The sequence below is a fragment of the Podarcis raffonei genome, chromosome 4, assembly GCF_027172205.1.
Source record: "Podarcis raffonei isolate rPodRaf1 chromosome 4, rPodRaf1.pri, whole genome shotgun sequence".
Classification (NCBI taxonomy): Eukaryota; Metazoa; Chordata; class Lepidosauria; order Squamata; family Lacertidae; genus Podarcis; species Podarcis raffonei.
This window is the reverse complement of record NC_070605.1, coordinates 42,915,893-42,931,227: the sequence shown is the minus strand read 5'-3', so window position 1 is coordinate 42,931,227 and position 15,335 is coordinate 42,915,893. Positions and strand designations below refer to the sequence as shown.

Here is a 15,335-nt window from a genome sequence, read left to right as displayed (position 1 = left end):
AGCATATTGGGTAAAAATTCCCAGAGATACAGCAGCAGCCAGAAGTTTTTCACTCCAAGTTCAGTAAATAAATCTTCCTTCCCTCTACTTCTCTGCCCCATTTGAGCACTACTGCTCTCTGTGCATCCCTGAAGTTTGTCACTCTGAATATCATTGACTGTGATCAAATGTACTTCTTAAATATCTCCACACTGTACTTTGGGCAAAATTAAATTAACTCACAAGCCATCACTGTTGGCTTGACTGGAGATCCATCGGCCTTCATTTCTCAGTTCAACACTGTCCCATCTTAAGGTTAACTGTTATTAGTTTTGTGCCACTAGTTTTTATAATTTTGCTTTTGTAGACCTATTCTGACATGAATCAGAAGGACTGCGCCTCTATTTTTTGGCAAAAAAATAAAAATACATTTTCCTACTACTACAGTTTCAACAGTGAGCTAGGAGCTGTACTAAAAGTAGGACCTACTTACATGATTGGTTATCCTGGGCTCACTTTCCCCTTTGATGACATCAAATCAAATTCATACCAGTAGAAGATATATCCCTCAATCAACCTACATCTTTGTCAACAACCTGAGTTAATTATAGTTACTGATGTGCACATACAACAGTCCCAAGCCACAGCTGATCTGGGCATTTGATATATTGCAGTTTGGGTTTCAGATTGTGAATATGTGGCCCTTTTTTCAAAACATGATAATATAGGTTTACCCTCAAGAGATTTCCCATGTGAGATAGGATGACATCAGTTGTGTGCATGTTAAGTATAGGACAACCTGCCTTAATGCAAGCCATAGGGACTAGATAGTCCATGTGTACGTTTCCCAACTTTATAATTCTATGCAATATCTATGCAAACACATTTTGTGCTTTTTCCTCCCAAAAATATTGGGAATGTATTTGCAGTATCTGATGCAGGGCTGTGTAGGTTATACACAAGATGCAAGTAGGAGTAGAAACAGAGAAGAGGAATGGTGGCAGTAGGAGGAAACAGGAGCAAGCTCTGCAGGAATGAACAGAAGTATGAGCACTTTCCACCCACATAGTGCTGTAGAATAAGAGAGCATCATTAGGCAGAAATAGATTACAAGAACAGTAGCAAACTGTTATAGTAGTCCAGAGTCTCTTGCTACCCTACCATCACAAATCAAAGCAAATTTTACCTATAGCAGCTAGAGTGAGCTTTTGGCAGTTTAGTGCAATAGTCTCACTAATACATGCCTCAGTTAAACCAGTCACTCTTCTAATATTTACAATATGAATATATGTCTATATATAATCAGAGAAACACATTATGTGGAAAGCACTCACAAACTTATGCTGCCTTTTGTATATTCTTCCTCCTTCTACATTTTAATGCATACTACTGCATATACAAGCTGAACAATTCTTTCCAGTCTTGGAAATGCAATTTGTCCTGTTTTAAACCAAGAAGAGAGTAGTCCTTAGGATAGGTATCTCTTTGCTTGCATTGTACCAAGTACTGCACAGAAGAAGCTTCTTTTCAGGGTACACAATGGCTTGGTTTGCACTTCACACTAAGTCAAACCATGGCTTTGTGCATGTGTACAGGCTCCAGAAGAATAGATCACGGCCACTTTGCTCCTCCCCAGTCATTCTGCTGTTTCACTAAACCATGGTTTTGCTTAACATGTCATTCAAACCAAAAATCAGTTCTCTGCAGACTAACCACAAGCTGCAACCAAGGTTTGTCCTTTGGTGTACAGCTTTTGATTTGTCAGGGAGAGCTAAACCATGAGCCTGCGTTCAGACAATTTGTTAAGCCAAACCATGGCTTGGTTCAGCGCAACAGCAGAACAATCTCTGGAAGTCCACACATTTGCACATTCATGTTAAGCTGTAGTTTGGCTAAGAGTAACGTGTGAACCAGGCCTAATCCTCTAAGAAAACCTTCAGTTTTTCACACACACCTCCTTACATTACTTATACATTACTAAGGCTTTAACTCGTTTTTATGCTCCTGAAACACACAAAAGCAAGTTAAAGGCTTGTTTAACGCAGAAGAATATGCATGAACAAACCTACGCAGAATGTCATTGACACCAATGTTGCAATAGGACTAGCAACAGCTGTTCAAACTACTAGTGCCTCAGCTGCTCAGATGAAGTCTTAATTAGTGGATAAATTATCAGCCCTGAGAGGACAGACAAGTTGGTAGCATATTCCACCTTAGGAGTAATCCGGGCTACTCATTTCCTGTCAGGTTTGGTCAATTTCTGAAGGACATAATGGGGCACCACAGTTTGCAGATCTTTTTTCTATGCCTACTTGCACCTCGGCTTCATGTTTCTTCTCCTGACCACACTTCTTGTCAACCACAGTCTCTCACACAAGAGAAAGGCCCAGGCTTCATCTTAAACTCTTTGTGCTACCTTGACACTTCTCCGATTTTGATTCTGTTTAGGTCACAAGATCCAACCGCTATCATTATCTTGCCTGGATAATTCTGATTGCAAGGGCAACAAATCTTATGTTTGCCTGGATTCAGCCACATCTCCCTTTGCTTGCCTCTAGTGTCCACTCACATCCAGCCTCGAAGTATGACCTGAGATTGCAAAACTACAATACAGCTAAGCATGTGTATTACTGGGACTTATTGCCACCTCCTTATTCACTGTATGGTTTTGCTCAGTACACATATCGGAGGAGGTCTTGTGTGGCAGGACAAGATGCCAGACCTCTTTAAAAAAATTACTATGCTATTACATAACTGTAAACCTGAATACAGTGGTACCTCCATTTATGAACTTAATTCGTTCCAGAAATCCGTTCTTACACCGAAAGTGTTCTTAAACCGAGTTGTGCTTTCCCCAATGAGGCCTCCCACTGCCGGTGCCCTTCCACTGGTCGGCTTCCGTTTGTCTTCCAGGGCAAAGTTCGCTAGCCAAACACCTACTTCCGGTTTTGCGGAGTGCGTTGCCCAAATCGTTTGTTAACAGGACTGTTCTTAGACGGAGGTACCACTGTAGTTACTAGACAGACAAAAATGTAGTCCATGGAATCCTAACAAACTTCCCAGTGGCATTTATCTGAAAGACCCTTATTCTTGATTGATGAGGGCAGAATATTTTGCCACAGTTAGGCCAGATGTGATAGCAGATACATATTCAGTAAAGATGAAAAGCCTTTTTTAAACTTTCCATTCCCCTTAAGAATGGAGAAATCTCAAGTTTGCCTGGGGAAACAAACTATTCTGCTTCCCTACACCAGACAACCAACAGCTAATAAAAACTTTTCCAGAACAGTTATCCAGCAAGTATCTAAGAGCACTGTATGGAGAAAGAGGAAATGGATGCAAATACAAATATGGAGTCCATATACACACCAGGTTACAAAAGGGTATCTAGCCATTTAAAAGGCAAAGACAGTAATACTATTGCAATTCATGTCAGACAATGGCTTGAGGCCCTATATGCCCTTGATGGACACAGGCAGGTCAATCAGTGGTATCTGGGAAGTTTATCCTCCTACCAGAGAATGCAAACGTCTGACACAAGCAGCAGGAGAAAAAGCTCTGCAGCCTAGAAATTGGGTAACATCAGAGTTTGCATTGCACCACAGAAGGCATGTCAGAATTTATGCTTCATTAATTTATTGTTAGGTTGAGTAACTTTGTGTTCTACCCTTCCCAGGCAACTGTTTGTATAGACCTTGCAGTTTACTTTGCAGCAGAAGCAACAGCAGTAAAAACAAAACCCCTTTCCTGAAACTTATGCTTCAGAGCCTTCTTAGTTCTAAGAATTCATCAGATTCTCAGGTACTGAACAGAAGTTATATTTTCTATACTGACTCCTAGCCCAATACTTCTCTATGAGTTGGATCCAGTCATGCTTTGAGTAGACCTACTGAAATAATTGAGAACTACTACAACATGACTGCTAAACATATCAATTAATCTGTGATTTGTTGTTGGCCATCAAACAAATTTGTTGTTGGCTTAGAAACAAATTAATAAAGTTAAAGAGTAGTCCCACAGAAAGCAAGACACTTCACAGAAGTCTTCCTACTGATCTAGAATCATTTACTTCGATAAACAGTATACCAACATACACTCTTCCAGTTTAGAACAAATGTATTATCTCAATGATCTCTATAGCAAGATCAAAGTTCACCACTAAGGCTCCAGAACCAAAATTCAATGCTTTGTCTTGGAAAATATCTAGCAAAAATGTTTGTATACACACAAAGTGCGTTTTCTCAGCACTGAGTTAACAAACCCAGTTAGAGGGGTTCCAGAACAAATGATATGACTTCCTAGTTAGTGGTGCTAAGACAAGTCTGGTTTTACTTTGATTTAATTACTTTGATTTGTATTATTTGCAGAAAATCGCATACACAAAGATAACCCAAATCCAACAAAACCAATGAAATTTTCCCACAGACCCCGAAAATACATTACGAAAACCTGTATTTCCATCCATACAACACACCTTATAAAAGCATACATCTGTAAAACACGTTCCTATTACATGATCCACACGTTTGTTTAAATCTTTGATATTGGGCTTCGGTTTCCTGGGGTACTTGTGAACAAAATAAAGCTCCACCATTCTCCTGAAAGGGTGTACTTGTTCTTTGTCCTTTTTGCTAGTCTCAATTTGTCCATCAATTTTTCAGTCACGGCAATACGCCATACTCTCTTGTAACAAGTGCTCACGTTTGCACCTTTTAAGTCCTTCCAGAATGTGGCTACAACCATACATGCTGCCATTAAGAGAAATCCAATTAGTGGTTTATCCACCAAGTCTTAATTCTCATTTAAATACAGATTCAGTAACGCAAGCACTGGAAACTCCGATATGCTGAAGAGTGATTTTACTTATCTCATTGAATACTTGCGCCCTCAAATATGCCACCTTTGGGCATGTCCACCACAAGTGCCTATAGCTGCCTCTGCCCCCACAACCTCGCCAGCACATAGATGAAGTATGTTTATGCATACAGGAAAGTTTAACTGGGTTTATAGTCTGGTTTTATAGATTAAGGCACTGGCAGAAATGCAGAGGGGAATCTTGCACAGGAAGCAGAAATATCTCTCTGTGTTTCTTCGTTGCACCCTCTTATACAGAGAAAAGTGGACTATCATTGCTTGCTGCCAGTGCCATTCTAGAACAGGTTAGTGCCCACTGAAGAGTTATGTGCTTTTCATGGGCTATGCACATAGCAAGAAACATAAAATATCAAGAGTCTGGCCTAGATGAAATCAAAGTGTAGTGTTGAGGGACTGAAGTGTATGTCTGCCTTGTTTGAGTAGCTCTGTTAACGAAAGTCAATTGATGTGAAGATTCTCGTATTTCACAAAACACTGATTTAAGCCATTCCCTGCCTTTCAGAATTATTATGACCAATAGTTACTAGAGCACGTTTAGTGCCACAGAGTGCTCAGTCTCAAAAGATCCTTATGAAGTAATTAATTTCATTAAGGGAAGGCCAACAGTGCATTGGCTCAAACAATTGTGTCCCTAATTAAAGGATTACATGCAAAAAGGCTAGAAATGTGTCTTTTGCGTGAGGGCCAGACCATAAACAAGAGGGATCTATTATGGCATCTTCCGTAACTTTATAAAAAATGGCAAAGAGCTCCCTGGGGGATGCTATTTTCCCAATTAAAAAAATCCCCCCATCTGCTATTTGCACCTTTAAGGAAAACCTAAACACACAGTCCCTGTGCATGCCAAGTATTCTCTAATGGGCAAAACAACAACTGGAGGTAACAGTTTTCACTGGGAACGTGACATGAGTGGAAAAGAATTGCTCTCAACTTTTACTCAGCATACACTCATTTTTTTAAAATAAAATGCCAGTGTCTAACTTAGCTTGATTAATTTCAATGGATCATCTCTGAATAAAACTTGGTTGAATAGAAATCAGAATCCTAAAAAACTTTCCACACCTCCCCATGCCACAGCCCTGATCTAGATCCTGCCCATAAGCTGCTTTTTTAAAAAAAACTTTCTTACAAATTTAAATAAAAAGAAGACCCACTATGGCCATCCTGTCGTCTCAGCTTCTTAGGCAGTGGATTAATGGCCTGACTCAGCATAAGGTAGTGTCCCGTCTCCATTCTACAACAGCAATTTGCTCATGGCTGGAATGGCATTTAAATCCAGAAGTCTAAATTCCAAGTCCACCAGCATCTACTGGACAACAATGTGTGTCAAGGGGCAGTTAAACAGCTATTAACACACCCATCCTATTTTATGCCTACTTTAAAAACAACAACCGCAAAACAAATTAACTGTTATAATGCAAGCGAACACAGAGGAAACAGAAGAAGAGCTTACATAGAAATTCAGAGAATCCCTTTTGTTCACAGCACACAATTTACAGTCCTTCGGTGTTCAGTCACTGGTGGGAGTCTAGCTATTATGAAAGAAAGAGGGAAACTATTCATAAACCAGCCAGGGGAAAATGAGTTCCATAACTTTCTCTAAGCCTATTATGTTTTGTTTCCTATATATTACACTGCTGATATTGGTATCAGACTTTGCATCTTTGGAGGAAGCAAGTAAATCTCGGAAGTACACACAGGCCCAGCAGCGCCTGACAGAGGCATTAGCAGTCTCATTACTGCGCAAGGGTTATTTACAATACTTTACCCTATTTCGCCCCATTATATACTCAGCATGATGAAATGCCACTTGCTCAAAGCCTTGTAACTGAAGCACTGCTGTGCAAGGAAAAGAAACTCAGCAGTACCCTCTGTATGACACCCACATGCCAGATGAGACTTTTCAATCCATGGCTCTGCAGGGCATTTCCCCCCTCCTGACTTCTCCCATGGTTACACCAGAGTTGCGTTTCATCCTCCGTCCCTCTTTAAATTCCCAATTTCTTCCTTCCCTGCCATTCTAAAATGCTAAATGAAACGGTAAAAGAAACACGAACTACACCGTGATCTGACGTCGTAAGTTGCTGCAAGTTCCGAGCCACACGATGAGCGCCTTCAACAAAAAAGGGCTTTCCAAACCGTTCAGTTAGAAAATTCGAGTTATAGAACAAGATAAAAGCTTTTGACTTCACGTTACCCGCCTCTCTTTGGAGAAGCAAATCAAGGTTAGCCTACGGATGCACTCCACACACACCCCACCCGAAAAACTTCCATGTAGCGCAGAGCCTCCAAGTATCACAAGACCTTCAAGGCATCGCCAGATCTGTTGTGTGTAATTTAAAACATCAGTTTAGCATACCTAGCAAAAGTGCCTGAAGAAACAGAAACAGCCTTGTGTGTTTCAAATCTACCCCACACAGACCACCAGCAGCATTCATTCTTTTTGTCAAGGGTGGAGACGAGACCGGAATTTTGACATTTGAACAAAAAATACAAGATACAGCTGCACTGGTTGAGATAAAAGTTGTAAGAACAGGAGCCTTGCAGAGTGGTTTGTTGTTTTTTTACTGAAGCTGTCAGAGAAAGACAGTTAAGAGGTTGGCACTGAACCAGGACACTGGGGCCAATGTTTAAATTATTTGAAAACTCCCTTGTCAGATCCTTGCTTCTATATCACCATAGAAGACATCTCCTCTAGTAACACAGAGCCCTCTACTGTTGGGCTGGGACACTGACATTAAAAGGAGATCAGGGAAGCATTCACACCATATTAGGAATACGTTACTCACAATGATATTGTCCTTAAGCCAAAGGGATTTAGTGCTCAAGCTAGTCATGTTTACTGAATAAGCAATTCAAGTTCATCCATGTCAGCTATCAGAAAACAATAGAATCACTTGACAGATTATGCCTTAGGCTGCAAGCCCCACTGATTTCAGTGGGGCTTACCTCCAAGCAAACACGCATATTGCTGGAGCGTTAAGGGTTCCCCAAAAACTTTCCTGTTAGTAAATAAGGTCAAAGGAGTTGCAGATCAAACAGAACAGTTTTGCAAAGGTGTCTTGCTCAGAAGACTACTGATTTTTAAATAAAAAAATCAGCATTTCAAATAAGCACAAGATTTATTCACAAAACACCAGCAGACCCACCTGAGTGTATCCTTATGTCACAGGTCTGAGTAGCAGGTCTGGAAAGCTACTCACTACTGATAAACAAGCAAGTGACTAACTGCACGACTGTTTTAAAACCAATATTATAAAAGCCACACTAGCTGCTTGGCTCATTTTCCTTCAAGTATTCAGAACTGCCTTTTTAAAAAGTCATAGTGGATAGTGGGGGTGGGGAAAGAGAGATCTTACCAACAAAGCACAAACATTTTTGCTCATCTTCATCAACCACACACCCCATTCCAGCCATGTATTCTGCTGCATTTTCCCTATCCCTGGTTTTATTCAATAAGCAAACTGTATAATTGCCAGACTAACCATGTGTACCTCGCTGGAGACACATGGGGTTCTTTCACTGCCTTGCGTTCAGTCCCTCTTAAACGTGTACAAGAACAATTACAGCGTTGTAGCATCTCTCATCCAGAAAAATCACAATGCACTTTACGGAACTACATACAGTTTCGCTTCATCTACCCATAGTCACTTCTGGGATATGAACAGCAGCTGTTTAAGAACACAGGCAAGCATTGCAACAAATCACTTGATAGAAGACAGCGAAGTATATTGTACTGAGAGCGTCCCTTGTTCCCCAAGTTGGAATTTAGCCAAATCACTACTTCTGCTGTTGGGGGGGGGGGTGGGAATTCCCAGAGGGTAGCTATCTTTGTTGCTTTACTTTTAAAAGCTTAGAAGGCTTGTGGTGCTTTAGACATCAATAGAATTATTGTAGCGTACATTTTTGTGGACTAGAGCCCACTTCATGAACAGGCAGAGCTATTCTGGGGTCAGGGGTGCACAACAGCAGGCTCACCATCACATCCCAGGTCCTGCTGGCTCATGCTGGTTGGCACAGGAGGGGTGGGGAAGGTTTAGACGTATTCTCTATGTCAGCTCTAGGCTGATATAGCTGACTGGTACCCTCAGGGGATCCACAGGGTACATTATTTGGAAAACTGGGGTTATAAGTCTCCACCAACTGGGGCCCCACTAGCAGTACTACTCTTCTCTGGCAGAGGCCAGGAGGCACCAATGGGCCATCTTAATGCCGCCCCCTCCAGTCATCAACATAGGGGGAGTAGCACTGCACTCCTAGTCCACCCAAGCTTATGGCACATGCCACAATCAACCTGTTAAGTCTTTGCGGTACCACCGTGTTGCTTTCCTTGCAAAACGTACATTAACCAACGGGCAACCTCACAGCTTCTGTTGCCCGCTGGCTCTGTGCTTGTCCTCAAAACTCAAATACTTCCTTCGGCATGAAAGCCCTGCTGACTGAATTCAATTCTGCATGTGGCATCCCAAAACCAGACACAATTCTATTTAAAGCACAACAGAAAAAGGGCTAGAAATGACAATATAAATTAAGCGAGTTCATGATGAGAAGTCCCCTGTCTTTAAGTTGCAACAACAACAATAACTCTGCTTTTGGAGGGAAACAACATGGTATTATATACCAGAAGGAACTGCCCAGAAGACTATGATAAAAGGCAGACTTGCTATAAGAAAGCACTGCTAGATTGGGGGGGGGGGGCTAATGGTGAGTAAAAAACTTGCCAGGGACTGTTGACAGAGAATGGCAGCCTCTTACCCAGTAGCAGAAGAGATGTCAGCTCCAGCAGAAAGCACCTCATCTTTGTAGAAGAGGGAAGATAAAAGGGCATCACTCTCATTCCCAGTTCACCTCTTGCTTATTCTTTTATCTTCAGCTGTCAACCGCCACCTGGTTTATATTTCCAGAAAAGAGTGTTTTGGTAGAGTCGAAACACAACGGGAAGGAGGTAGGGAAGATAACCAGCAGGGGGAAGGAATAATACTAAAAAGACAAAGTGAAGGACAAGCTTAGTGGGAGGCGTGAATGTTTCTTCAGATGCTAAATGATTATTCCAAACAGACACCGATGCTTTTCCAACACATTGTGTTTTGCAGCATCTACTTTGATTTCTCCTACTCCGTATCCCACAGCACAGTAAAGAAGTACACAGTTCCTTGCTTGATCAACCCTCTCCGGAAAGAGAAAGGCGCAGGAAGATCCGTCTCTCGGCTCAAGAAGTGGCTATGTGTCCAAGGATTAACAACCTGGGCTATTTTGCAAGCTCTTCACGTGCACAAAAAAGAGCCCGAAGGGTCAGGTCTGCCCACATCCGAACCAGTTTTGTAGGTGTCTATTGCTAGTTTTCCTAGACGAGAGGGAAAGCGAGGCTGAGATCGTCCTCTTGCACGGACTGCATCGACAGTTCGGGAGGGGCTTCGTCTCTTCTGCTTGCTGAACTGTAAGGATGGGGCAGATCAGCAACCCGAGCTGGGATGGCTCCCTTCAGCAGCTGCTCGCGCTCAGTTTCGCTCGCTCGCTCGGGTGCCTATAGCTCAGGTCTGCTCCTCCCTAGAAAAGAAAAAAAGAGACAGGGAAACTTATAAAGCCAAGGCATAAATTGTTGCTCCTTGCTGCTAACTGCCTCTCCAAACACGCGCGGTGTGTGTGTGTGGGGGGTACATACAGAGACGAAGGGGCGGGAAGAAGTGGGGGCAGACCGAGCACCAGTTCCCGCCCCGCCGCCCCTCTTAGACCCCCATCTGCGCGGGGGGAAGGAGACCAGCCCGCTATTGTTTCAGCCTCACGCGCAAGACGGCCGCCTCCCCTTTCCCCAAACTGGAGGAAAGGCTCGAGCAGGGCGCCCTCGAGAAGGGAGACCGGCGGCCCGGAGCTTAGGCGCTCTCTTTCTCTCCCCTTTCCCCGCCCTCCGGTCATAAAGCGAAGCGTAGCCCACTTTCCGCGCGCCACAAACACCCCTCGAAGACAAGCGCCTCGCGCGCCCGGCGGCTCCGGGAGACCAGGGCGCGCTCCTCAAGGGGGTCTCCCTCCACCCGCGCGCTCTTCCTGCCGCCGACCCACCCTAGCCACTCCCTTGCCCGGCTTGCTCGGCTCCACGTGCCGCGGCGACACCGGCATCCCTTCGGACTCTTTCCCCCGTACGGCTACTCGCCGCTCTCCTCAGCTTTGCTCTCCGCCCGGCGAGGCGCCACCTCAGCCTACCTGGCCGCTCTGGTTGCTTCCCTCAGCCCGCCGCCGCCGCTGCTGCCGCCTCTCCTTCGGCGTCTCCGCTCGGGCTTCATTCTCTGCTCAGAAGCTGCTGCTGCTGCTGCTGCTGCAGGGGGTGCCAAGCGCTTCCTCCCGGCCGGGAAGCTCCGCCTTCTCCCCCCTGCGTCCCTCCTCGTCGGACTCGTCGTCCTCCCCTCGCTGCCTCGTTCCCTCGCCGTGTCCCTCCCCGCTTCTTTCCCGACTCACCTTCAGCTCCGGGCGGGTGCTGGCCGGTGTGAGAGAGAAAAGAAACGGGGCAGGGAAAAGAGCGCGCGCGCGCTTCTCTCTCTTTCTCTCCACAATGGCCCAGAAGCGAAGGAGGCTTGGGGAGTGCGCCGCGGAACCTGGAATGGGATCATATTTCACCCCAGGCTGTTGTGAGCCTTTGCTTCCAGCTGGCAGCGAGGTATAGAGCAGGGCGGGAGAGAAGGATAAGCCTCCCTTTCAATCATTAACCATTGCGGGCCAGTAAAAGCAATCACTGCACGTATGTCAGGCTAGACCGGTAGAAGGCCGGGTTGGCACCTTTTCCCTCTAGTGCTGCTTCTTGTGTTGTTGCTTAAGAATTAGTCCTAACAGGACCATTTCAAGAACCCCAATATGGTAAGCATAATCATTAAAACACACACACCATTAGGTTATAGGGCTTGTCCCTTCTGGGGTGCTTTGAACTGAAAATTTACAGTTTTAGAATTAGTAAGGCTGTGGGAGCAAAGAAGCCACCACATTCCAGTCCTGTTTCCGCAGTTCTGACAACAAATGCAAAATGCTGCAGCCCCAATGACTTAAAACTGCTTTGTATTTGGAGTAGTCCCGCTGGGAGTTGCTCCAAGCTAAGTGGTTTGAAGAAAACAGCTGTCAAACGGCCAACAAGTTCCACCCACTCAATAACCCATTAACAACCCTTGTGTGTTGAAGCACAGTGTGAAACAATAAAGCGAACCTGGTCAACAAAAGCCTGCGATACTTCATAGAGTGGGATGTTAAGAGCTACGCTAATGGGACAAGTTCTATCCCTAGATACCTGTTTTAGCAGTGCAGTGGTATGCTTTGGGTGTACTGCTGCATCATGCATGTTGCAAGAGCAAAGGTGACTGTGCATTTACGCATGAAATGCAAGTTGCAGCATGACCTGGCACAGCACAAAAGACTTGTTACCGGTTCTTACCTGTGGGACCAAATATTCTGGAAGTGAAAACCGATGCTTCCAACTGAGTAGCATGGGCGAATTAACTATGTTGAAATTCCATATGCTGACTTGGCCACAACCAAAGTTCTTTTGAGTCATGATGTTATAACGTAAGATGTGTCTAATGTGGGAAAGAGTGAAACAGCAGGTTTAGAGCAAGTTCGTGCAAATAAAGTAGGCCTTTCCTTTTCCTAGGAAATAGATGGAGGAAGTTCTGTGCTGAGTCAGCTGAATGGATGACGCAGTGGAGCAACATTGATAAGGGATGGAGGGGATGGGTTGGGCAGGGTGGTATAGAATTGGTACATGAGCCAACCTGGCCCAATGCTAAATTTCCAGTTCCAAGTTTTAGGATTCAGCCAACTCACTCTGAACATGTATATAAACATAAAATTATTCTAAGGGAAGTGTACTTAAAGGAGGTTAAATGGAAGGATTGCCTCCTCCCACATTTACCTACCCAGAGTTTTAGATCATCTTCTGAGCAGTGGCGTAGGAAGGGGGGGCGGAGGGGGCGGTCTGCCCAGGGTGACAAGATGGCCCCTGACTCCCCCTGGCTGTAGAGCGAACGAGGGTGCCCGCAGTCCGTATGGGCGCTGCTCACGTGGTGTCCGTACAGGCATCTGGATGGGCTACCACTCTTGCCTGTATGGCCGCTGTGCAAGTGGCAGCCCATACAAACTGTGCACGTACAGTAATATCAACTGATTGATAGGATGCCTGGTCCTAGAAAGAACTGTAGAGAGAAAGAAATGTATTTGTGATGTTAGGAAACAAGTGACAGTGCCAACAAGAATTGGGTCTCCAGTGGATTGTATATATTTTATGTAGCATACCCCTTTACTATTTTAATTGAGCATTTGATATTTTTAACCAGGGGTAACCATAGAAATATGTATTATTGGATATTTGGAAGAAGCATAAAATTAGCAAGTGCTGTCAGAAAGCTTATTTAGCTGTTACACCCTGCTCAGTCTTCTTTCAGACTATTGCATTCATGCATAGTAACAATAGTATATATAAAGAGACCATGGAAATGACTTTATAGCATTATAATATTAAGCCCATTTCAGTTAAATTAGATTATTATAATAAGCACAGTCTGTTAAAGACTGTTAATAGGCACCTGTGTGCTCTGTCTGGATCCCCTTAATCTCTTTGTCAGCTCTTTCCTGACCTCAGTAATAACATAAAAATAGCTTAGCTCTCATTCTTCTTCTTTTTGCCTTCAGAATTCTTTAAAAGTAGGCATTAATTTTTCAAAAGCATTTTTTAAAGCCCAACTTGTTGTTTATTCCCATTGCACAGAAGGGTCAAACGAGGCAAGGCAAATTCACTCCTTTTCATGGCCATTCCAAAATGGAGTTGTGACAATTCAGAAATCCTTCTTTTGCTGCTTGGTGGCCCCCCTGCCTCCCTCTCAAAGCATTCATCGACCTATGCCTCATCTGTCAATTTTCCATCGTACCGCATACAAAATGACTATGATCCTAAACACAAACATAAACTGATGTAGTTTCAAATTCAATGTTTTGAATTGGTTAGAGAGTTCAAAGAGGATCTTCTCTTTCATCAGCTAAACTACCAAGCACTAAAGAACCACTTTGCATATGCATACCAGAATGCTACTGCTGTTCTTGCACACATACTTCCACATAACAATCAAGTAGAAAACAGGCCCATGGTCAGATGTGCGTTAATGAAAATAGCAATGAGATACTACTGTTCTCACCCTGAACAGTAGGTACTTGTCCAGTGGTCGTTTGGTAAGGAGTTTCCTCTAAATCCAGTGTGAATAACCTTTGACCCTCAAGATATTGCTGAACTACAAATCCAATCAGCCCCAGCAAGCATGACTTTAGATGATGGCGGTTGTATGCAGCTCAACAAATCCAGAGGGCCAAAGGTATCCCACATCTAGTTTACTTTTTCTAACAACCCAGAGGCTTAAGTAGAATGTGGATGCATGGAGGACTCAGAATGACTCCCAGGGAAAGACAGGTTGAGATATCCTTATCCAAAGCAATATCCTTTCATTTTAGCTGTAAAGAATAATGGGGCAGTCATTATCGGCATACTTTTTGGAAAGAGAGAATCTAGTACAAATTGAGAGTTATCTGATCAAAAATAATTACATTGTGCAATCACAATTAGAATACAGTAGTTATGTGTAGCCGTAATAGAAACATGATTAGTCTGGGAGAACAGAATGCATGTTCATTTAAGATAGGCTTGTGGTGATATGACTCTGGCATCAAGGTCCTGCTTGTTTGAAACATGAATTCAAGAGCTTGTTTGTTTTTCTAAAATGCCATTGGATGCAGGCAACACTTTGAAATAAATGGAACTAGATACCTATATAACTAAGGAGGCTTCTACTTTGATCCTTCCTCACTAAAACTTTGTGAAAGAGGATTAGTTGGGAGTAAGGTGTTTGGGGCTTGTACTATGTGGGTTAATGGTGGTAGCCTTCTCTTACCTTTGTAAGTCCTCGTCAACATTCACCCTATCTACATGAAGGCCTCTTGCTGGTTTGACACTGAAGGAGCCACCTTCCCTATCTTTCAGTAAATTGCAAGTTCATCTATCCCTTTCATTATAAATCATTGAATTGCTTTACTTGATTCAAACTGCTATCTTGCAGTCATACACGTGCTTAAACTCTTTACCTTGAGCAAGCATAATACGCTTCAATTTCTCAATATTATGCCCCAAAATATTACCTAATCATTGTTGCAAAAAGGTGACTCTCCCACTGAAAACTGGGTACACTGATTCTTAAGTGAGCATCCTTAAATAGCCAAGTTCAAATCGTTCTTTGCTTACAGTGTTCTGCTTCAGTATCATCTAGTGATTTTTTAAAACAAATGACTGATCTTTAAGTTCTTAGAAATGCAAGCAGCTCAAGATCATGTTTAGAAACCTCAGTGACTTTAGCTGTGCAATAGCAGCACCACTATGATGACAGAAATGTGGGCATTTATAATTAGAATGTCTGAGTTATTTATGCTTGCGGTACACACTGATGGGTCAGGAATTCGACCTGTAG

At 43.4% G+C, this 15,335-nt stretch overlaps 1 protein-coding gene across 3 annotated transcripts in view; it reads right to left on the bottom strand.

The window, feature by feature from the left end:
* Positions 1-11,475, bottom strand: part of IGSF3 (immunoglobulin superfamily member 3) — a 116,654-nt gene extending 105,179 nt beyond the window's left edge. Inside the window, exons 1-2 of one of the 3 annotated variants that reach the window (XM_053386433.1) lie at positions 11,053-11,475; positions 9,610-10,401 (exon numbers count right to left, since the gene is read on the bottom strand). In XM_053386433.1, the coding sequence (XP_053242408.1) occupies positions 9,610-9,691 (82 nt within the window). In that variant the 5' untranslated portion in view covers positions 9,692-10,401; positions 11,053-11,475. The remainder of the gene's footprint in view (positions 1-9,609; positions 10,402-11,052) is intronic. The other 2 variants (XM_053386431.1, XM_053386432.1) reach the window with 2 other exon arrangements.
* Between the last annotated feature and the right edge of the window lie 3,860 nt (positions 11,476-15,335).